General features: G+C 37.1%; 2 protein-coding genes across 2 annotated transcripts; both read right to left on the bottom strand.

Annotated features, from left to right (window-relative positions):
- Positions 1 to 209: 209 nt before the first annotated feature.
- Positions 210 to 8135, bottom strand: LOC101164642 (NADH dehydrogenase [ubiquinone] 1 alpha subcomplex subunit 4-like 2). Its single transcript, XM_004070346.3, has 4 exons — positions 7931 to 8135; positions 4328 to 4413; positions 3254 to 3314; positions 210 to 3112 (listed from the first exon to the last, which is right to left on the bottom strand). Exons 1-4 carry the CDS (start codon positions 7973 to 7975, stop codon positions 3056 to 3058), a joined length of 249 nt encoding a protein of 82 aa, XP_004070394.1. The 5' UTR covers positions 7976 to 8135; the 3' UTR covers positions 210 to 3055.
- Positions 8136 to 15227: 7092 nt separating this feature from the next.
- actr5 (ARP5 actin related protein 5 homolog) lies at positions 15228 to 22583 on the bottom strand. The gene is made up of 9 exons (XM_011476863.3): positions 21939 to 22583; positions 19763 to 20001; positions 19440 to 19609; positions 19031 to 19248; positions 18637 to 18801; positions 18054 to 18155; positions 17730 to 17869; positions 16055 to 16187; positions 15228 to 15718 (listed from the first exon to the last, which is right to left on the bottom strand). The coding sequence occupies exons 1-9, from the start codon at positions 22320 to 22322 to the stop codon at positions 15395 to 15397; spliced, it is 1875 nt and encodes a 624-aa protein (XP_011475165.1). The 5' UTR covers positions 22323 to 22583; the 3' UTR covers positions 15228 to 15394.
- Positions 22584 to 22692: the final 109 nt, after the last annotated feature.

The raw sequence follows: 22692 nt of genomic DNA, 5'->3' as shown, positions 1-22692 counted from the left end.
AATACTGGTGCACCGTTAGCAGACACGCTAATAGTAAAAACTAAAAATAAAGACTGATGTCATGAAGACCTTTTTTCACAGTATCACAATATCTTAAAATTGTGTTTACAAATACATTTTTGAAGCCAATTATTCAGTTGAGTTGATTTATATTCATATGAAAAGCTGTTGCAAGTTGTAAAATAAAATAAAAACACAACAGCAATATGTGCTTTGTTATAATTTAAAGTTTGCTTACTTTTATTTTTAATATATTTGCGGCCATGTTACAGATTTGAGGCAGACAGTCTGTATTTGGAGAAACAAGGGGAATGCAGGCTTTAGAAAGGTCAGGAGCTGGAATTTCCTGCAGTCATTTCCTCATAGTAGCCACTTTAGGGAATACTTTACTAGAAAAGGAAAACAAAACGGATCCTTTATAAGCATTGGCGACGATGCAACAGGAAGACAGATGTTTTTGCTCTTTGCACTTCAAACAGATTTACATTTGAATGAAATCAATGAGCAGATTTTACACTCTTGCTCACAAGTATAAACTTCAGTAAAACAGTAGGAGATGAACCCATTAAATAAATAAATTCAACCTCAATGACAAGTTGGTTTCATGATGTACAGGAAATTCTTCATTGTCTTCATTAAACTTTAGGACTTGCAGCTTCAACATTTCCTCCCCTACTGCTCTTCTCTGCTCATGCATTTTTGTACTTTCAACACATAAAGGTTTTGGCTTTCTTTGTAATTCACTTTGGGATAAAAAAAAGTTATTTTACATTTGATGTATTTATTTGTGATCTTGAGAGAAGCTTTGCATTTGCACACAAAGTGCTTAACAAAGCAGCACTAAACAAGCGTTAAATTTCAAGCGCTGCTGCTCCCTTTCTAAGCCCTGGTTATTCAGCCCCAATAGTTGGACTTTAGTCAGACTGCTTTGTTTTCTGCCAGGCATTTGATCAAGTTCTTCCATTTCTGAGTTGCATCTGCTCCTCCCAGAGGAATTCCTCCTCTCAACATCCCAGGTCAGACAATTGTCTGTTTGTATGTCGGCTTTCAGAAAACCAACCCTAATACACAAACTTTGCTGCAGAAAAACAAATAATCTCCTTCAGTTTAGCCTCTTTCTCACCACCAACAAATACTATGAGCGTGATTTTTAAGAGGCTTTATTAAAACCGTTTGCACTCCCTTACCCCAGGTCACATGACATCCTACACTACAAACTATTTGATACTTGCAAAGGCTTAAAATCTTGTTTTTACACAGTCACAAATTTTTACCAGGTTTTATGTTGTTTAAACTTTTGTTTGCTGTAAACATTTTCAAAACTAGCACAGTTGAGAGCTAGGCTCAAGAAATAAGGAAATTATTTCTGAAATGAGTCAATTGTTTCGCTCCAAACCATTGACAATAACAGAAAACCTTGATCTAAGACTTAAAAACCTTAAATTGCTTTATTTAAGATTTTTTTTTAAAGATATCTGAATGCATTTTATTAAACAGACTTAGTTCATAAAGTGGAGAAACCACAAATAAACCTCTCAGACAATTTTTAACATTGAACACAGGTTTGAAGGCGATGTGAGGATTTACTAAGATGGCCAATCTCGTGCTAAGGTCATATTCACATTTTGTTCTAAAATAAATCATATCAACTTATTACACTAGTTTATTGACACTCTAATCAAAATGAACTCAGAAAATATAAACCAGTTAAATTGGACTAGCAAAAAAATACTTATTAGGCAGTGAAAGTTCATTTTTTAAGTGATTCTATTTAACAGTTAGCTTTTTAGATTATTTTTCACTTTTTGAATGTTTGTTTCTAAATCTTTTATCAGATTTTTGAAGCAATAATGACTTGCTGCATGGAAAGATAATTGCACTATTTTCTACTCCTAAGTGTTCTTTTCCTATTTTTAGGCTAACTCTTTTGTGGTGTATGTTTGGTGCAGTTACTGTGATATTTTGAGAATATTTTTGATGCTTCTTTGAATGTATAAGGTTGTAAAATGATGAACAACAACATGTTGTTTTAAAGACATCCCATATGTGGCATCCAGGATGTTGGACGAAGCATTTTAAAATGCCATGCACATGAATGCAAACTTCTGCTAAACACTTTTTAGCTGCTACAGCTAATACTGACCATAAACATCCCATGTCACACAGGTACACACATGCTGTTCTGCACGTATAATGAGGGCATCTGAGCTGAATTCACAGCAGCAAGTCTCCAGAAGAGTGACACCTGCACCGAGGAAAGATAGATGTGCTCCACTGCAGTCACTGAGCATGTGGAAAAAGATCTTTTTCTCATCCAGTTCTGTGCAGGTGTTTTTAAGACAACTTTCCAACAAAACCTGGAAACTGACAGAGAAAATCATTTAATAAAAGCATCCAGCTTAATTACTGTACCATTTTTTCAGGACTAACTGAAGTTAGTGGCAGCTGAACTTACAGACGTGTGTCAATCATAAAATGAACTCAGCTCCCAAAGATTCACTCAGTAATAAAGCTCAACAGGACTGAAACATTTTATACCAGCTGGCATAATTCAGTTTCCTGACTTTCCAGGAATGTGGTGACAACTTATAACTCCAGGAGAAGGAAACAACATGTTCTGTCGAACAGTTTCCCACACTGTTATGGCTCTCTAAAACATTTACATGATTAAATATTATTTTTCATGTTTGTTTTTTCTGCTTTTCTACTGATTTGTGGGAACTTTTAGAACACGACTTTTAGAACAAAGACTGAAATTCTTTGACATTTTAATGATATTAGCTAAACTTATGTTCATTATGGTGTAAATGAGTAAATGAGGCAGAAACATTAGTATGGAAAGCAACTTATAATCTGTCACGTGGGTTTGAAAGTCTTAGTCACTTCAGTAAGTTTACCAGCCCATCTTTAAAATGTCACAGCCTCAGAAATACGAATGTGATCAAACACCTTCTAACCTGTGCATGTCTGAAAAACGGAAAAAATGGAATTTGACCCTAGATAAGAACTCTTTTTAATTTTATTTTATAAATATTTTTGAATTGGTATGTTAGAATTAAAACTCAGGTCCGTCCTTCTTCAGATTTTTGTAGTCCGTGGTGATGGCCACAAACTGCAAAAAAAAAAAATGTTGATATTCAGTTGAAGCTTAAAAAATTAAAATAATTTTTTTGACAGCCCTTAATGTCTAAAACAACACAGCTGAAGTTTAGCTTGTAAACACTTATTACAAACTCATGCATGTTTGTTGTACCTTGTACTGGTATGTGGGGTCCAGCTTATTCCATGGTTCAGGGTTGCTGGTCTTATTCCAGCTACACATGCAAAAAGATACTCAGAGTTATGGCAAATTCTAATCTTTAACATCTAAAATAAGGTAACAGTACCACTCCTGTTCCTGGAATTGCTTCTCACAAAGAAACTATCAAAAAACAGAAGAAAATGTACAATTTTAGGACATTAATTCAATTCAATTCTATTTTATTTGTATGGCCCAAATTCACAACAACAGTCGTCTCGATGGACTCCGTATCGGTAATTGAAAAAGTGAAACATAAACTCAAAAGGATCATGAATACATAGAGTTCAATAGGAAAATACTAAATTGAACTAACAAACTAGACTAAGCTATACTGGCATCTCTGCCCCTAGACCCCCCTTCGCGATAAGGAAAAACTCCTAAAAAACGGATTCTGGAAAAAAACGAAGAAACCTCAGTGGTGCCCACATGAAGGAGGGGATCCTTAATGTCCTTAATGTCCATTAAGGACATTAAGGTAGGCTGCATATAACTCCATATGGAAAGCAAAATCTGTAGAAATGCATGCAGGAGGTGGGTTAATATGAAATTCCAAGTTAACAAAAGCTCTCACAAAACAAAGTTGATATCTCCTCTCCATGACCAAATTTAAACAACTTTTAACATTCAAGTTTTTGTGTGCAAGTATTTGTAGTTTAATCATCATTTAAGGAATTCTTCTTCCGTTAGGTCCAGTTATTAATCCTCTGTCAAGTTTTGACCTCAGTTTATTAGACGTCTGCATTGTAAAGTTATATGTATTTTAGAAAAATTGATCAATTGATCTATCAGAAGATTTTTGTTTGTTTTTTTCTTTTTTGGAACAAATAATCTCATCAGTAGATGGTTAACAAAATGTAAAAAATGTTTGAATGTGTGCCTTCAATTTGGTTTTCTATGTTCCTTGAGTGATTTACCATGTTCTAAACTAATCACAAAACAGTTTCTTTTGTTGTCTGTGTCTGACCTGGACCTGCATTTTTTTGTTAAAAAATCATGAAAGATAAGTTTAAATGTGAATATCCTTACGTGACATGGGGTCCTCTGGCCAGCCGGATCAGATATAAGGAAGCTCCGCCCATTCCCAAGCAGATAAAGAAGAACTGGGGGATGAGCTGGAGAGAGACAGGAATACCCAAAACATAAAGTTGTGTTTTGACTGGACATTGTTTACTCCTGGATACAAAGTGTGATTGGAGGCTTGCAGTGTACAGTTATGCACTGACACATACTATGATTTTAGCCTCAGTGTTTACTGTGAGGATCTTTTGTGCCAGGGCTTTCTGGCTTGGTCGGTGGTTGTTGCTGCAGTTATTGCCCTTGCTGAGGGGCAGCTGGAGTTCAACATCGTATCCTATTACTGTCCCGGTCTGGGACACACTGTTTCCTCACAGCAAAGCGAAGCCTTAAGTTTCTTTTAGAAGTTACTTTTATGAGTTTTCATTAGTTGGGGGGTCGTGAGTCATGTGTTAACAGAGGGGAGAGGGGAGGGCAAAGGATGGGTTGTGTTTTTATTGTAATACCTGATTCTGTTTTTAAATGTAAAAGCCTCAGCTGTGCAATGCCTGAGAAGCGCTTTTTATAAATAAGTTTTAATTTGATTTGTAATTGATTAACAGGTTTTCTGGATTTGCTCATACCTTTTTTATCCATAAGTTTGGCATTTTTAGACCCATGTCAAAACTTTAGAGTCACAACTAACAATCTGACGTCACAGAAATAAGTTTGTTTGTTTTTTTTAAACTGGAAATTTCAAATATAACTTTTTTGTTAAAAATTCAGCATCACATGTAGATGAGTGACTGCAATGGAAATAAAAGGCTCCTTCTCTGCACTGCATCAACCATTTCAGCCTGAGTAAACAGAAAGGAGATTAATTTAAAAAGATTTAAGTGAAGCAAAGAAGCTGAGTTAATATGAAAAATATACATATATATTCAAAGCATTTGCAATATTTCATCATATCATACTCATTCATGAAATATTTTTGCTTAACTCTTCATGTTCATCTGCCTTCATGTTTTTTTAGAAGAAGAAATCTTAATTTGGCCCTGTGTGTCAGCTATATAAAGGTGCTGCACCAACTCAGCAGTTGTGGCAATTAGTTGCTTCCATGAGCTTCTTCACTTTTCATTATTCCACTGAACCTGCTGACACTCAAGCATTATGGAAGGGTGCAATAAGCAGTCATTGAATGCAACCATTTCATGGTACTTCAATGTTTCTTTCTTATGCAACTTCCCATTTTAAATTGCAACGAATTTCAGAGGAACACAGTGTATTTTTGACCTCATTACACAGCTCACAAATAGGAGGACTGCGATTCAGTTTTAAAATGAGAAAGATGCTTGTGACAAATAGAAATCGACATTTCAGATGAACACCTGCTTTAGTAAGGAGAAATTTGTCCTTTGCTGGTCTCCAACTTCTCCTGAATTTAAATAGAGAATGGCCAGAGGACATAAGGACATAAATGCTCTCTCTTTGAAGACCCACTCCAAAGAAAACTGTGTTTTCTTTGTCGTCTGTGTAGAATTTTTCTGATGATGGAGGACATATAAAAAGAAAATTAAGATTAAAACTGTTTTTCTGAGTATTTCTTTAATCAATTTGTGGTGAATCTGGAGCAAATGAACGAGTACCATTGGAAAAAGCCTGTAGCAGTGACGTAGGTGCTACAATCGGTGGGCCACACGCTCCCTGCTCTGCTCCATTCTAAAGCATCCACTTGTAGAGGACTACATCCAAATGCATCTTCATTTTCCTCGTCTAAGCTGCCATTTGCCTCGAAGCTGTACGGCCGGATAGCTCCAATATTGCTTGCCATTCTTGTTGCACCAGTGACGTTAGGTGGAGGTTATGAGGGGATGAAAGCTAGCGGGAGAGCATGTAGACAAAGGGATGATGGGGAAATGATTGCAAGCTTACTCCACACCAACAGTCCCACCTACAAGTCAGAGGCAAATTTCTGATTACCTAGAAAACAATACAGGTTTTGGGGATTTTGGCTAAAAACAGCATAATCACAATTAAAAGACCACTGGGCATATCTTGAAAACAGATCATGATTGGACTGAGACTTTATTGAAATTAAAATGTTGAGCATTAATCAAACCTTAAGTTTTCATATTTCTTCGACCATTGCCTGGTTTTGTGGATTATTTGTTGACCATAACCCTTTTTTCATGTCTTTAGGGCTCTCTGGGATGTCAACAGCATCAATCTTTACAGTCTGAACATCCAAGAGTTTTTTTTTTGCTGCGTGTAATGGTCCAACCCAAACTGACCTGAAGATATCATGATTCGAACATACAAACATTTTGAAATCCTTACTCACAAAACTCATGCAAAACTAAACTTTTTACTTTCACAGACACTGATTTTCTGATCACTATTCCTTCTGGAATCATCACTGAAATGCATTTTTGGTTCTGGATTTCCTGGTGTGAAGTCGAAGTTAAATTTGGTCAGATGTGTTTTGCCTCCTAGCCTTTATCTTCTGTTAGGTGACAAACAAATACCCGACAAATATTGCAAAAATATATACAAACGAATATTGATAATAAATGTTAATTGCAAACTGATTTTTGTGCTTTTTTATTCTTATTATATTTAGCTTTCTAGAAGATCTTAGTTTGAGACTTTAGCTCCAAAAGTGCACTGCTTGGCTCTCTCTGGATCTGTCTCCCTGACCTGGTGTCCATGCAGCTGTCTAACTTTCTGACAGTCTGCCTGATGAAAACTCACAGGCTCCTATAGGCTGTCTCTGTCTCTCCGTCTGTCTGTGTGCTAGGACTTGATCAAGGGGGTTTTGTGGAGTCTCATGGGGATTTGCTCCCCGCAGCGTCTCTCTCTGTCTTTTTCTCAGCTTGTCTGTCAGTCAGGATGATAGGCCATAATAAGGAGTTCTGCCTGAGTCACATAGAGTCTGGCAGAGTCTCACCGCTCCTCTTTAGGGAGGGCAATGATAAGAAGTTAAAACCCTGTCACCCTTCTCTATGACAGCAAAGCTGGTTAAATATTCGGAAATAACTCCTTTCCCGGTGGGAAAAACGGAAGCTTAAAAAAAAAAACATATATATATATATATATTTACAATAACTCATTTTCCAACTGCTAATATTTCATGAGCACAAGATTTGACATTTGTCAGAAGTCACAGAAGTGTTATTTAAGCCTAAGTTGTTCTTTCTGGAGCAACTTAAGTGACTAAATTAGAGCTTAAATGAGATTAGATGACACTAAATTAGACTTCTGATCATGTCTCCTTCTCAGACAGACTGACTAGCCTGAATCTTGGAGACACAGGAGGGAACCATTGAGATGGACTGTGAAGACACACTTTACTGTACACTAAAGGTAAAAAAAGAAGCTTTATTGTTCCCAAAAATATGGAAACTGACAAATCTTTTAATTGAATTTGGATCTACACCCACCACAACATTTAACAAAAAATACAATACAAAAACATGTACTTATCTAATCAATTTAACATATTTCCTAATGAGTCATGAGTGCTTAAAGTCTGTTTATAAACACAAATTTATGGAAATTTATAAAGTGAAAACATTACAAAGTCCCTACTAAAATATTACAATTCATAAATGAACATAAAAAACTGAGTTTACTCACACCAGGATGCTTCTTAGCATGCTCCACTGCTGTTCGGAACATCATAGCTCCAATATACCAGACAAAGTCAAAAGGATGAAATGAAAATACTGAGTCAGTGATGCAGGCCCACAATAGTCACTTAGTTTGCACAGTCATGCATGAACTGGCTCTAGACCTGTTGCTCTTTGAATGTAGAACAAGGAGAAAGGGAGCAGGAGGAGGATCAGGAGAGGAAAGACAAGGGGGAGGAGGGGGAAAAAGAGGCCATTTACAGGACAACTGATTACAACGCATGCTTCTCCCTTGTTGGGTGATTATGTTGCGCTGCACTCTGTTTCACTGTCAAAACTTGAAGATTTTATCCTTGTAGATTCCCATTTCAATATCTGGAGCTCACATGAGCTCCCGTTGCACTATTTGATCAAAAGAAGGTTCCCACAGAGAGCTGTGGGATTTCTCTCCACTATTTCCTTCACTGTTTGTGGTCTTTTGGGAGTTTAGAGGAAATGAAAAGAAGCACAGTGACTTTTCAAAGGCTTCTGGGAACACCCATGAATGTGGAACCATAATAGTTGCTCCGAAAGAAGCACCACATAGCTAATTACTAAATATTACGATTATTTAGGCTTTAAAGATGTTTTGATTTATCAAGTTACATTTTCTTGACAGCAGAACCTCCATTTAATGCCAAATCTTCCTACAATTGTATCGAGCTTTTATAGAAACCTAACATGAATGTTTTTTCTTTACATTTAAAATACTGCTGTAAAATTCCTCTAAATGAGTGTGTTGAAGCAAAACTGAACAGCCATTTGAGGTCAATTACCTCAAATAGTCATTCCGAAATAACGTATTCCAGCTTTTTCTTCCTCTCTAGGATCACAGGGAGCTGGAGTGTGTCCCTGCTGCCACTGGACAGCCCTTCAGTTCATCACAAGGCCACAGAGAAACACAGGAGACCTCATTTAATTGGATGCAAATACAATCCAATTTAGCACATGAAAGCGCCTCTTTCAACCTCACAGATGTTTGAGTCAGCCCTTCACAACCCTGCCAACCCAGATGTCTGCTTGAACAAAACCAGCACAGCTGCTCATGTGATGATCACTCCATAAAATACTCTTATGGACCTCCTTTAATGAATAAATGTCGACTGAAATAAGTAATAATTAACCAATAAAGGCAGACAATATTTTTACATTTTGTTCAACAGAATAAAACAGACATGGATAAAAAAATACAATGTTTAATGTACACTAGATGAATTTAAGCTTGTTATTTTAGCAATCATTATGATTTATTCATTCATTTACAGAATTGTGCCAACATGTCTGTCCAGGCATGTGGACAGATCTCTAAAAGACAGTGACGGATATTCAAGCTCGAAAAGGTGTTGAAATATTAGAGCTCATAAAATGTCAATGAAATCTGTTTCTTCAAGGAGGTTTTGCAAGAAAATATAATTCAGTGAAAAAAATTCCCTGAAGGGCAAAACTTTTTCCTGTAAGTTGACTCGATGAGATTTTACTCAAAACACCAAGTCCTTACCAGGCAAAGTGATTTCTAGACTTTTGGTAGAGCTCATACGAGATATTAAATAATGTAAATGTTTTGATTTGTCTGCAAACAAGGGACATCGGTGAGTGCACAATTCTCTAAAAGATCATCATGCAGAATACTTGTTCAGAACTTGTTGACTTTTTCCTCCATAAAACCTTTAAATTAGGGGAAATGACATACATATTGAAAAGACACAAAATGAGATGAGATTAGAATACAACTCAGGTTATATAGCATTAGAAGTTTTTAAAAGGGTCATGTGGAGTTTTGTCTCTCATCCAAAGGGCTTTAAGGCAAGCTGCCTTCAACTTAAAAAAACGAAATCCCCCAAAAAACATATTAAGAACTTTTTCTGCTATAAAAGTATCCTGAATGAATAAGAGACTTGAAATACAACTCTGGTAAATTTATAGATTTACTCATGTTAAAGTTGATTTTATTTAGAATTTCATTAATGTGTTTCAAAGTGGTAAAAAAAAGAATCGAAATTTTATTTTCCAAATTAATATTAGACTAAATACAAAACCATCCAGTTGTGAATAATGAACATCTTTTAACAAATTTGAAATAAATCACTTAAAAGGAAAAGCTCCTGTTGTGTTTTATGAAAATAATCTGAATCTTTTTATATCAGAGCAATTATTGCAAGAAAATACCAAAAAAACTCGTAACTCAGAAGTTTAAGATGCTCCTGCTGGATCCTCCATGTTCTCCACACTTGCAGATGATAAAGTATTTTAGGACCTCTTAAGATCAGATCATCTTTGAATTATTTTAAATTTTATAAGTACGAGAAAGGTCTAATAAAGTACAGAATTAGCCTCAGTTGGACTTAATTATAAAATCAATCTTTAATGAAGCACTAACTAATATTTTTTATATCTTCAATCCATTTAATATCTTTTAAAACCTTGTTATAAGCATAGATTGTTGCTTTGTTGGCCCTGTGCTGCCTTCTCATCTCAGACTAAAGCCAGAGGAGAGGGTTAAACAAAGCTGGATCATCCTTTAATATACAGTTTGAAAAGTTCAGAAATAAATTGCTTAAAAGTTGCTTACAATAGGACCTGGGTGCGTCACAGATACTATTTAGGTCATTTTCTTCTCTCCCTTTCCACAGTGTGTCTGATGCTCCTGTTGACCCACTAACTAGACGGCAGAAAACAAATTAGTCCTCTTGTTTGGATGCTGCCCAACTCTCTGGTTCCACCAGTATACAGGCGTGCAATGGTCCTTGTTGACCATGTAACACCTGCAGGAGCAACTAGGATTTTCTAAATCTGGGTTTGCGTGTGAACACGCCACACTGACCTGAGGAAAAGCAGCCACTGGCTTAACCTCGCCACAGTTTACGACACAATGCCATTAGAGGTCTGCTGGGTTAATAAAATGCACAGGGAGCTATAATGTGAAAGACGACTGTGGGACAGACTTTAGACTCTAACATAATTTAGCTAGATTTGAAGCTATACTCACTCTCTCATTACCGTTAGTGGATTATCTGTGGACTGACAACTAATCAGGACAAGGAATATTATGTTTGAATGGGTTTATAAGAACAGAATTTACACTAAAACTGACAGCATTGAGACAAGTTGTTCAACAATTACAAATAAATCAAAACTGTCAGAATTTAATAATAAAAATGGATTGGGTTTATCTTCGCTTTTCCAGCCACTCAAAGTGCTTACAACAAGTCCATTATTCACTCACTCCTCATTCACAGTGATGTAAGCTAGTGATGTCGCCACAGCTACCCCGGGGCAGACTGACAGGGGCGTAGCTTGCACCTTTGACCATCACAGGGACATTCATACGCATACACACACCAGTGGAGCCACCCTGGAGGCAGGGAGGGCGAGGTTGACTGGGAGTTGACAGTTGACAGTTGACTGGGAGGAGCAGGGATTGAACTGCCAACCCTTCGATCATTGGACGAACTGCTCAACTGCATGACCCACTGCCGCCCAATTTCTTCCATTCATTAAGACCCAATGCTCATTTTTGTCCCTTGATTGTGTGTTTCAGTGGAGAACAGCCAACATTATCAGACCAGGACTCTTCCACCACCATAACCTCAAACTCTTTGGTGCTTCTGTTGTTATATAAGGTCGTGTGCCTGTTAAAACTGCACCACTAAAGAGACTGGAATATCTTTTCATGGGTCGGTAATCCTAAAATGTATCTAGAAGAAAATTTCTCAAAATATACGAAAACAAAATCAAATCCACAATTTCAACTTTCCTTCTGAAATCGCCTCAACAAGAACTCTATAAAGTGCTAGTCTTTATATGAGCAAACGTATGTAAATAACTGCTTATGCATATTAAAATAACATATTGCACTGTTTGAAAACACTAATAGCTTAAAAATGTGCAAAAACATGACTACATGCACGTTGTTATGGAAGCGATTATGTAGCATAAATAAAAAGCAAAGTCAAAACCAGAAATGCTTTTTCATTTTCAAAATGAAAAAGCATTTTTTGACTCAAAAATATAATGAAAAAGCAATCCACCAAAATGCTTTTTCATTTCCTTCCTCAACACAGCTTATTCTGTCACTTAATTAAAATGATAAATAAAATGGTATTTGACATTTCATTTTCAAAAAGGTCCATGGTAAATGTGTAGCATAATTCATTTAGAAATGTCCAATTTGACAATTAAAAAGGATTAACAGAAATGCTTTTTAATTTTCAAAATGTAGCTGCATTTTTTGACTCAAAATTAAAAAGAAAAAGCAATTAAGCATTACACAAAAAGCAATACACATTTATTTGCAGCTTTGCGCTGAATTTGCTGTTTGATTTATTAAGATCCAGGAATCCAGGTTTGAGCAGACCAGGTCCAGCGGTTTTTGAACAGGACCCGGTTTTACGTAATCTTAATGTGAAAAATGCAGCAGAATGTTCCTTTAGTGCCCTCGCGAATCAGAAGCTGTGAATCGTAAGCCAACTTTAGCGTCGTCTGACCGCACGGATTTAAAAACATATGATCGAGCAGAGCAGGCCGTAAAATATTAGCACAACTGTAATAAAAGCACATTATGAAGATAGTCTCCTGCAGCTTCGCGCTGAGTGAGTGTTTTGGTCCAACCAGCAACGTTTAGCATGGAGAAATCTGCTGTCTATTGATGGAGCTCCAGGTGTCATCAAACAGTAAATTCACCGCAAAGCTGCAGATAAATTTGTAAATATGTGGGAATCAGTCTTTATTTTGTTCTGGACACCACTGGAAACACAAATTCATATGATGGTTTCTCAGATCGCAGCAGCATTTCCGCCTTCAGCGATCGTCGGGAGCTTCGCGCTCCGCTGTGCGAAGGCAGCTGGCGGTCCGCAGAAAAAAGCTTGTCCGCGGTGCGTCAGGAGGAGGACCGCAGAAGGCGGACATGCAGCTACTTAGTCCTGAGAAGCCGTGGAAACTCATCAGAAGTTCACAACCATCACAAAACCCTCGTCTCTGCCGCTAACACAGTCTGCTCCTGGTGCGTGTGTGTGTGTCAGTCAGCAGCCGGACACACAGAGAAAGCAGTGACGTCATCGCCCCGCCTCCCCTCTGCTAATGCTTTTTCGATATGAATATTGTGACAAGGTGCGCGGGGTGGATGTTAAAATGCAAATGCAATCCCCTCTTTGCATTTTCGTTTTAATTATGACACAGAATAAGCGGTTTTAGGTATAAAATGAAAAAGCATTTTGAAATATTGCTTTTTCTTTTTAATTTTGAGTCAAAAAATGCAGTTACATTTTGAAAATTAAAAAGCATTTCTGTTAATCCATTTTAATTGTCAAATTAGACATTTCTAAATGAATTATGCTACACATTTACAAGGGACCTTTTTGAAAATGAAATGTCAAATACTATTTTATTTATCATTTTAATTAAGTGACAGAAAAAGCTGTGTTGAAGTATAAAATGATAAAGCATTTTGAAGTATTGCTTTTTCTTTTTAATTTTGAGTCAAAAAATGCAGCTTCATTTTGAAAATTAAAAAGCATTTCAATTAATCTATTTTGAATGTCAAATTAGACATTTCTAAATGAATTATGCTACACATTTACCAGAGAACGTCTTGAAAATGAAATGTCAAGTACCATTTTCATTTTAATTTTAATTAAGTGACAGAATAAGCTGTGTTGAGGAAGGAAATGAAAAAGCATTTTGGTGGTTTGCTTTTTCATTATATTTTTGAGTCAAAAAATGCTTTTTCATTTTGAAAATGAAAAAGCATTTCTGGTTTTGACTTTGCTTTTTATTTATGCTACATAATCGCTGCCATACGTTGTTACCAACATTTGACAATTGTCAACAGGTCTTACTTCAGTCACTTAATTTGTGTTGTTCCTATATTTTAAACACTCACAGCAGTGTTGGTCAAAAGTTCCCTGTTTAACACACATTCTCGTAATTTCAGTTTTGCTGTGGACTTCTGGTTCTCCGCTGCATTATTCTGATTTGACTGAGTTCACTTCATGTTTTTGATGTTATAGGATGTAGGGTACAGGTGAGGAGCCTCATTATTTCAGAGACGGCATGTTTTTTCATTACTCACCTGTGTTTGACAAAGGCTCCTGCTTGGAGGTCATTTTATCCTCTTTGATTTTACAAACTCTGATAAGACAATGAAAGAATGTACTATCTCCATCCTCAATTGTCAATTTTGTTTTCTGTTGCGCCATCTTGTGGTTCCCATGCATAATGCAACTCTCCACACCGTGATTTGCTGTCATTACCCTTGTGCTATCCTATGACCCCACCCTTACATTGACGTGTCATCCCTACCATGACCAAAGTGGACAGAGGTGAAGAGGATTTCATGTGATCCATGGACAAGTGAAGATCACAAATCATTGACGAAAAAGGTTCAGCGCACTGTCTAGTGGGTCTAGATGACCCAACTCCCAATGTTAAAGTGCCTAGGATAGCACAAGGGTTAAACATCTTTAACTGTCTGTTAATGGATGAAATCTTTGTGTAGGCCTCCTCCTGGTTATTTGTTTGGATTACCTAATTATACATAAGGTGAGCTGATTTTTGTTTGACTTGACTGTTCCATAACTATACTAAAAACAAAAAATTTTAATACCCTTTTTAAAGTGCACAGAGCATGTAAGTGGACCAGTCGGAAATATTCTAAAAACCACATTTTTATATTCTCTCTTAGAAAATAAGAGTATTAAAACCATGACTTGGACGCATAAGCATAAAGATCAAAGTTTGTTTCATAAGTCAAGGATATACTGCTGTATTAACATTGAAGTAATGTGGTTAATGCTTTCCTTTAGTTCAGTAAATTTGGGAACTCGTAGTTGCAAATCGATTTTTAGCATGCATGAAGGGGGATATGAGTAGCTGTATTCCATCAAAAATAACAATTTTATTCATTTAAAGATTTAATTTATTTCCACAATAGATGGAAGTAACATTTAAAACAAAATAAAAAAGGACCTAAAACAACTAAAAGAAATGAGTAAATCTGAACTCCCATACAGACTAATGTTTTTCTTTAAGGATTATTCAGTCAAAGTAGAACTGAGATCATATTTACATAAAATGAAACTGAAGGTAAAGAAAGTCAACATGAAAATCCTGGTCTAGTTTTCTAAGCAATAATAAAAATATAACATACAAGTTTATTCATTTAAAAATTTTTTCATGAAAAAAATAATTTTGCTGAAATCCTCGAGTCTGTGACACACAAAATAACAAAGATGAGGAAGTCTTCAGAAAAAAATACTTACATAAACCAATACATTCTAACCAATACATTGTCTTTATTTATGTTTAAATTTGAACCAGTGCAGAAAACAAACAAAAAATCTCAGTATATTAACATTATTTCTGAATGAATGGGAGCATAAGAGTAAACAGTAAACTATAGTTTCAAGAACTGAATGAACAGCAGGACACTGTTTTTCTAGGAGGTAACCATGGTAACATCAGCAGAAAGACTGGCGGAGGAAGGATCCAGTGAGGATGTGACTGTTGTGATGGCAGCTGAGGCTCCTGTAGATGTCTGAGCAGTGACAGAGGGCTCAGCAGAGCGAGCAGGAACTGGTTTGGCAATTTTCATGGGAATAAATATGTTGGAGGCACAATGCTCGCTCAGATACTCTCCGCCTTTCTCTTCGTAGTCCTGTCTGCTGATCCAACCTTCTAATGCCTCTCCAGGTGGATGCTCCAATGCCCAATCCCGTGCTCCGTACCACGCGTCCAGAGCTGGCCGAGATGCCATAGTTACCTATAAATGAAAATTTAAAGTGGTGAAGAAAGTTAAACTAGTTTCATTTGTCTGAGTATTTACTATTTCTATGATTATTTTCATAAACAACTTTACTCTGCAAATCTCCATCCTTGTTCTAAATACATCATAATTATATATATATATATATATATATATATATATATATATATATATATATATATATATATATATATATATATATATATATATATATATATATATATATATATATATATATTCCAATCAAATCCATTTCCCAAAAATGCATTTTTCCTTTTGCAGTTGTGATCTGAAAATTAAACGTCACATTTTTACTGTTGGAAAACTCTGTACCTTGAAGTGAGACTGGAAAGGCCTCATTGCCAGAAGCTCTCTCTCGATTCTCTCCTTCATGCCGGGGTATTGGATGTTCCCTCCTGTCAGAAACACGTTGCTCACCAGTGCTTCCTGCTGCTCAGGTGTGTACCTGGATGTGATGGACAGGTGACCGTTTCCATCATCAAGAAGAAGATGTAACATGCAGAAAAAATTATGTTCTGTAGCATGAAAAAATAATGTTAGAGTTGTGTCAAATCCTCAGAATTGTTGTTTGTAAGCACAGAATGTAATCAACTAACTTATGCTGAGAACTGATGTTTCAACTAAAAATGAATGTCTGTCAATCATCTGATGCTCAAAACAACAAATCTTCAAGTGGAAAGCTGCTTGCATCTTTTTCTTTATCACATCACTAATATTGCAGGTGGTATGCTGATCAGGAAAGTAGCTAAAACAGGAATAGGAAACTCCGGGCTTCAGGGGCAGGTGTGTCTGCATGATTTCCAGATATCATTGTCCTACTCATGCCCCATTACCAGGATCAGGTGTGTCCAGCCAATTAGGACGGCAGAGTAGGGTATGTTGGAAAACAGGCAGTAATGTGGCTAAAATCTGTTTCTTTTCTTGCCAAGTAAAGCAACTTTTTGAAAGTTTTTTTTAGGGATTTTCAAAATAACAATTATGTGCAATAAAGGTCATAGTGTCTGTAGTTGTAAACAGACTTCTTGGTTCTTTTATTATCAAACACAGGTTATGTTTGACACATACTTGACACAGACAGTTATATGTCAAACATAACCTGTGTCTGATAACAAAAGTACCAAGAAGTCAGTTAACAGTTACATTTGCTGTTGTCAGCTTTGTGTTTTTTTGTAGAGACACAGTCATGACTTTTTTATTCCAAACAGACTTTTAGAAGTTCTGGGTTAAATAATTTAACAGAACAGCAATCAGAGGGGTGAAAAATTACTGCAAGCATGACACCAAGAACTGTTGGCAGGTAAAAAAAAAAAAATAGTACTTTGCTTTGTGGTTAGAGAATGGCGTCATCAGCACAGAAGTGGAAATTTTATAACTTGCCCTAACCCTACCCAAAAGTGTTCAGAAATGTAAAGAAATATAGTTTAATTAAACCTTAAAATGGGAAAAAACGTAACTGTTTGGGTCACCAGTAAAAATAATAGGTTTTCGAGAAATAAGGACATCCGGTTCTGGGCATTGATGCCTGCAGCCAGGTCCTTTTGTTTCTACCTATCAAGGTGGTACACAAATGTTCTATAAAATAACAGAATTTTGTACTAATTCAATTGAATTCAATTCAATTTTATTTGTATAGACTAAAATCACAACAACAGTTGTCTCAATGGGCTTTGTACCGGTAATGGTAAAATAAACATAAAATCAAAAGGATCATGAATACACAGAATTCAATAGGAAAATTCTAACTGAAATAACTAAACAGGCTAAACTAAACTGGGCATCCCTGCCCTTAGACCTCCTTCGCGGTAAGGAAAAACGTTGATGCCTGATGCCTTTTTAACATGGAATGGAGCAGTGGAATAAATAAATAAAAACAGTTGAAGAGACGGTGTAGTGCGAAGGCTGCATCAGACTGGTGCTACAAAGCGTCTTTTCAGACATGAATAACACCAGACTTAAATGTTTTCGGAGCTTTTCGGTTTGTCATTACCTGGCCAATACATATTGTAGTGTTTCCATCAGCCCCATCTGCTCCTCTCCGATCAGCGAAGGCTGAAACAGTATCTCTGGGCAGCGCAAACGCTCCGTTCCCACAAAAAGCTGGTGGTACTCTGCCATGTTGAATGAAGGCTGGAGAAAGGTTACAAGTTCATTATTAAAAGCAAATCCAATGGATCTTCATCAAACTTGTCAAATTGGACTGCATGTTTTCTAAGTCAGACTTGGTCAAACTCCTCCGTGTATTATCCTGCACACAGCAAACAAGGCCTATGCATTTTTGCAGGGAAATTTTTCAGTTTTACTATTCTACTACCTGAGCCATATTAGATTTTTGTGGCAGCATGTCTTCAAAGAAGTCAGAATCCATCAGTGCCACTCCGTCTCCTTCATCCATCGGCTGCTCGAACTCCAAACCCTGACAGAGAAACAAAGCATTTCAATGGTTTCTATGATCTGCTACTAATCCGCTAACAAGTACTTCTATCTGCAGCTACCAGAGAAACTTTAGTATCAATGTGTACACCAAATATATTTATTAGGTCACTTGACTTTGACTACAATTTAGATATTGAGCCCAAATTGTTTACTTTTCTAAAGAAAAGTTCACTATTATTAATAATATCAGTGGTAAAAATTAAACACAGCAAGTGAAGTTAGTTCATTTTTGTTATGATTTCTGCATTTCTTCTCTACAATAGTTATTAGATTTTTCAAAATCTGAATGCAACTCAGAATGTGAGTCTTTAAAAGACGATTTGTTTATCAAAACAGTACATTTCTTAGAATTCTGTTTTCAAGAAGAACAGCCTCTTGTTATCAAAGGCATATTTTCAAACAAAACATCTAAGAGATCAGGATTATCTTCTTAATCCTGATTTTTTATTTTTTTTATTTACCTCTGTCTTTCCTTCTACCCCATCGCTGTGCAGCAGTTTCTGCCTTCCCTGCTCAACAGCAAGCTGCAACTTCTTGATATATGACTGCAGCTCCTCAGCTGAGTCCATGTTGAGTTCCACAAGACTCCTGTGAAACTGATCCAACAGGCCATCCTCCCACAGCTCCTACACAAACATAAAAAACAAGACGTCCTTCTTTGGGTCAAACAAGTATTTATTAGAGGTGAAACAAAGATTTTTGACTTTTTTTAAATTAAAGCATGAATTGAAACAAAGATTTGACAACATTAAAATAGTATTATGGTATCTTTTTTAGGAAGTTTAATGTAAGGCAGCTCTGAAATAAATGTGTAGTACATGAAACAAAAATTTCAAATGACAATCCATTTCCTACTTGAACTGCTAGAAGCCTGTCTAGTCTCTCTTGGTCCTGCTGTAGCCTCTCCTCTCGGCGGCGGGCATTGATCTCCTGAAGTCGTCGAAGCTGCTGTGCTCGCCTTTCCTGCCGCTCCTCTGCCGTCACACAGCCGCTTGGCAGCTTCCCTGAAAAAGATAGCTGCATGCGATGAACTTCCCGCTCGTAAAACTCGGGGCTGCGCCACTTCTCCATCTCTGCACAAACAAAGCAGGAAACAAACGCAAAGAACAAAAAGATTATGAATCTTCAAACCTTTTTTTACCTGCTGCAAAGCATGAAGATACATTTATTAGTACATTTCTTTGTAAAGCACTGCTACAAAGAAAACATTTTTTGACTCTTGAAAACCTACAGCATGAATCTACTCTAAAATAATGTGGGGCACCTTCATGATAGTCCACTGCGGTGTAACTATGTTCGTGCAGCAGTTCCTCCATACGGCTCAGTGTGATGGAAGACAGATGACCAGGGTATTTCAGCTGCAGGAGGCGCTGCAGGTACGACGACGCCTGACTTCCAGCCACATTCACACGTTTGCAGTTTACAGCATCCAGCCTGAAATTAAAATCACACAAAACCTATCAGCAACCGAGCTTCTTGAGTGGAAACTGATGTGCATTTGGATACTTAAAACATTTGAGATGACATGATTTGAGGACACATGATTGGAAGTCACACAGGAGGAGCTGATCGTTTGTTGCAACTTGCCTGCTATTGATAACTGGCAGGATGTGTGAGCAGTGGTATCCAGAAGACAGAATGATGCCAGTATGCGGAGGCTGCTGTTTTCTCAGAGCGTTATTGTGGTAAAAACTGTACAACCCGTCCACCCCATAAGAAACATATGGGACGCTGTAACACTCAAACAGCAGCTCCGACATCATCTGGCGACAGTGCAGCGGGTTGCAGGGCGCCTCCGTCAGCACGATGGGATGTTTAACACTGCCCTAAAGAGTATAGAAAAAGACATTCAAGCAATAGGAAAGTATAATAACATTTCATTTGATTTATTACATATTGTAATTGAAAATGTGTTTATATTTATTTGAAACATGTACAGTCAGGACCATAAATATTTGTACAGACATTTCTTTCTCATTTTGTTTCTGTACATTACCACAGTGAATTTTAAATAAAACAACTCAGATGCCATTGAAGTACAGACTTCCAGCTTTAATTCCATGGGTTGAACAAAAAGACTGCATAAAAATGTGAAAAACTAAAGCATTTTTTTAAACACAATCCCTTCATTTCATAGGCTCGTAAGTAATTGGACAAATGAAATAACTGAAAACAAAATGGTCATTACTAATATTTGGTTGAAAACCCTTTGTTGGCAATGACAGCCTGAAGTCTTGAACTCATGGACATCACCAGATGCTGGGTTTTCTCCTTCTGAATGCTCTGCCAGGCCTTTACTGCAGCAGCTTTCAGTTGCTGTTTGTTTGTGGGCCTGTCTGTCTGAAGTTTAGTCTTCAACAAGTGAAATGCTGCTCAATTGGGTTAAGATCAGGTGACTGACTTGGCCATTCAAGAATATTCCACTTATTTGCTTTACTAAACTCCTGAGTTGTTTTGGCTGTATGTTTTGGGTCGTTGTCCATCTGTATTATGAAACGCCGCCCAATCAGTTTGGCTGCATTCACCTGGATCTGCGCAGACAGTCTGTCTCTGAACACCTCAGAATTCATTGGGCTGCTTCTGTCCTGTGTCACGTCATCAATAAACACTAGTGCTCAAGTGCCACTACCAGCCCATCACACTGCATCCACAGTGTTTTACTGATGATGTAGTGTGCTTTGGATCATGAGCTTCTCCACGCCTTTTCCATACTTTTCTCTTGCCATCATTCTGGTAGAGGTTGATTTGGTTTCATCTGTCCAAAGAATGTTTTTCCAGAACTGTTCTGGCTTTTTTAGATGCTTTTTAGCAAAGTCCAATCCAGCCTTCCTATTCATGAGGCTCATGAGTGGCTTGCATCTTGCAGTGTACCTTCTGTTTCTACTTTCATGCAGTCTTCTTTTTATGGTAGACTTGGATATTGATACGTCTACCTCCTGGAGAGTGTTGTTCACTTAGTTGGCTGTTGTGAACGGGTTCCTCTTCACCATGGAAATGATTCTGCCCTCATCCACCACTGTTGTCTTCCATGGACGTCCAGGTCTTTTGTGTTGCTGAGTTCACCAGTGCTTTCTTTCTTTCTCAGGATGTACCACACTGTTGATTTTGCCACTCCTAATATTGTAGAAATAACTCGCATGTTTTTTTTTTTACTGTTTTCTCAGCTTAATGATGGCTCCTTTCACCTGCATGGAGAGCTCCTTTAACCGCATGTTGTCTGTTCACAGCAAAATCTTCCAAACGCAAGCACGAGTCCTCTAATCAACTCCAGGCTTTTTATCTGCTTCACTCATAATGACGTAACAAGGGAATTGTTGAATTGCCCACACCTGCCCATTCAATAGCATGGAAGTCAATTGTCCAATTACTTACAAGCCCATGAAATGAAGGGATTGTGTTTAAAAAATGCTTTAGTTTTTCACATTTATATGCAATCTTTTTGTTCGACCCATGGAATAAAAGCTGAAAGTCTGCGCTTCAATGGCATCTGAGCTGTTTTATTTAAAATTCACTGTGGTAATGTACAGAAACAAAATTAGAAAGATTAAGAATGTGTCTCTGTCCAAATATTTATGGTCCTGACTGTATATAACAGACTGCATAGTTAACCAATTTTTTGGAAAATATAGACAATAAATAATCCATACAAACTACAAACAAAAATATTTTAAAAGTTCCAAATGCATGCATCTTAAACTTAAAGCTAATAACAGTCATCTTCATCATCGCTGCCACAAACGGTGTTACCTGGATGCACACTAACCTCCGAATTGATTCCGAGGTGTGTAAAGATATAATCAAAGATGAGTTCCTGGATTTCGAAGTTTACTACCACGTTCCGATCAAACTGACTCTTCAGAAGCCACCGCAGCGGCTCCAGGTTCGGTATATCGTTACCGATCTGGGTTTCGCTGCGGGCTGCTCCTCTGCTGCGCGCTGCCACCGACCTGAACTGCAGCAGGAGAGAGCTCAACTCGGCGGCTGAAGCGGCCCAACCGGCCCGGGTCTGGAAGGAACCATTGTCTATCACTATCGGAGCCGGTGTTGGGTTCAAGCATTGTGGGGAAAGTTCAAAAAACGGGTCTGGAGACGTTTTACTGTCATGAAACGAAATAATTTGACAAACCGGCGCGTCTTGAGCGGCCATTTTTAATTGGTGTCACTACAAAATAAGTCCGACTATACACTTGGTGCCATCGATTTATGATTCCACACTGTTGGACTGTGAGATGGGAAGTAAATTAATAAAGATAAATATTAAGAACTAATTGTGCAATCAAAACAAAATTTAATGAACGTAATTTTTGCATTTAGTTTATAAAACAGAGGATATTTCGTAAATATTGTTAAAACTTATTGGGAAATTTTGACTTGTGGAACAGATAGAAAAAGGCGGAAAATAACGTCTCCCATAAAAAAAAAACTCTCAATAGGAACGTGAAATACAATAGATACAATACAATAAAATAGAACCAAATGTGTTTTATTTGAGTCATAAGAATGTTTATGCTAAAACT

The sequence above is a fragment of the Oryzias latipes genome, chromosome 7 (assembly GCF_002234675.1).
Source record: "Oryzias latipes chromosome 7, ASM223467v1".
Lineage (NCBI taxonomy): Eukaryota > Metazoa > Chordata > Actinopteri > Beloniformes > Adrianichthyidae > Oryzias > Oryzias latipes.
This window is presented reverse-complemented; position numbering and strand designations above follow the sequence as displayed.

Excerpts from the sequence above, each read along its gene's own strand:
- actr5 (XM_011476863.3), bottom strand. The coding sequence starts at position 22,322 with ATGGCCGCTCAAGACGCGCCGGTTTGTCAAATTATTTCGTTTCATGAC. Across the intron at positions 20,002-21,938 it reads ACCTCGGAATCAATTCGGAG|GGCAGTGTTAAACATCCCAT; the intron begins GTTAGTGTGCAT and ends TATACTCTTTAG. Across the intron at positions 18,802-19,030 it reads ACAGGCTTCTAGCAGTTCAA|GAGCTGTGGGAGGATGGCCT; the intron begins GTAGGAAATGGA and ends ATGTTTGTGTAG.
- LOC101164642 (XM_004070346.3), bottom strand. The coding sequence starts at position 7,975 with ATGATGTTCCGAACAGCAGTGGAGCATGCTAAGAAGCATCCTGGT. Across the intron at positions 4,414-7,930 it reads ATGCTAAGAAGCATCCTGGT|CTCATCCCCCAGTTCTTCTT; the intron begins GTGAGTAAACTC and ends GTCTCTCTCCAG. Across the intron at positions 3,315-4,327 it reads GCCAGAGGACCCCATGTCAC|CTGGAATAAGACCAGCAACC; the intron begins GTAAGGATATTC and ends TTGCATGTGTAG.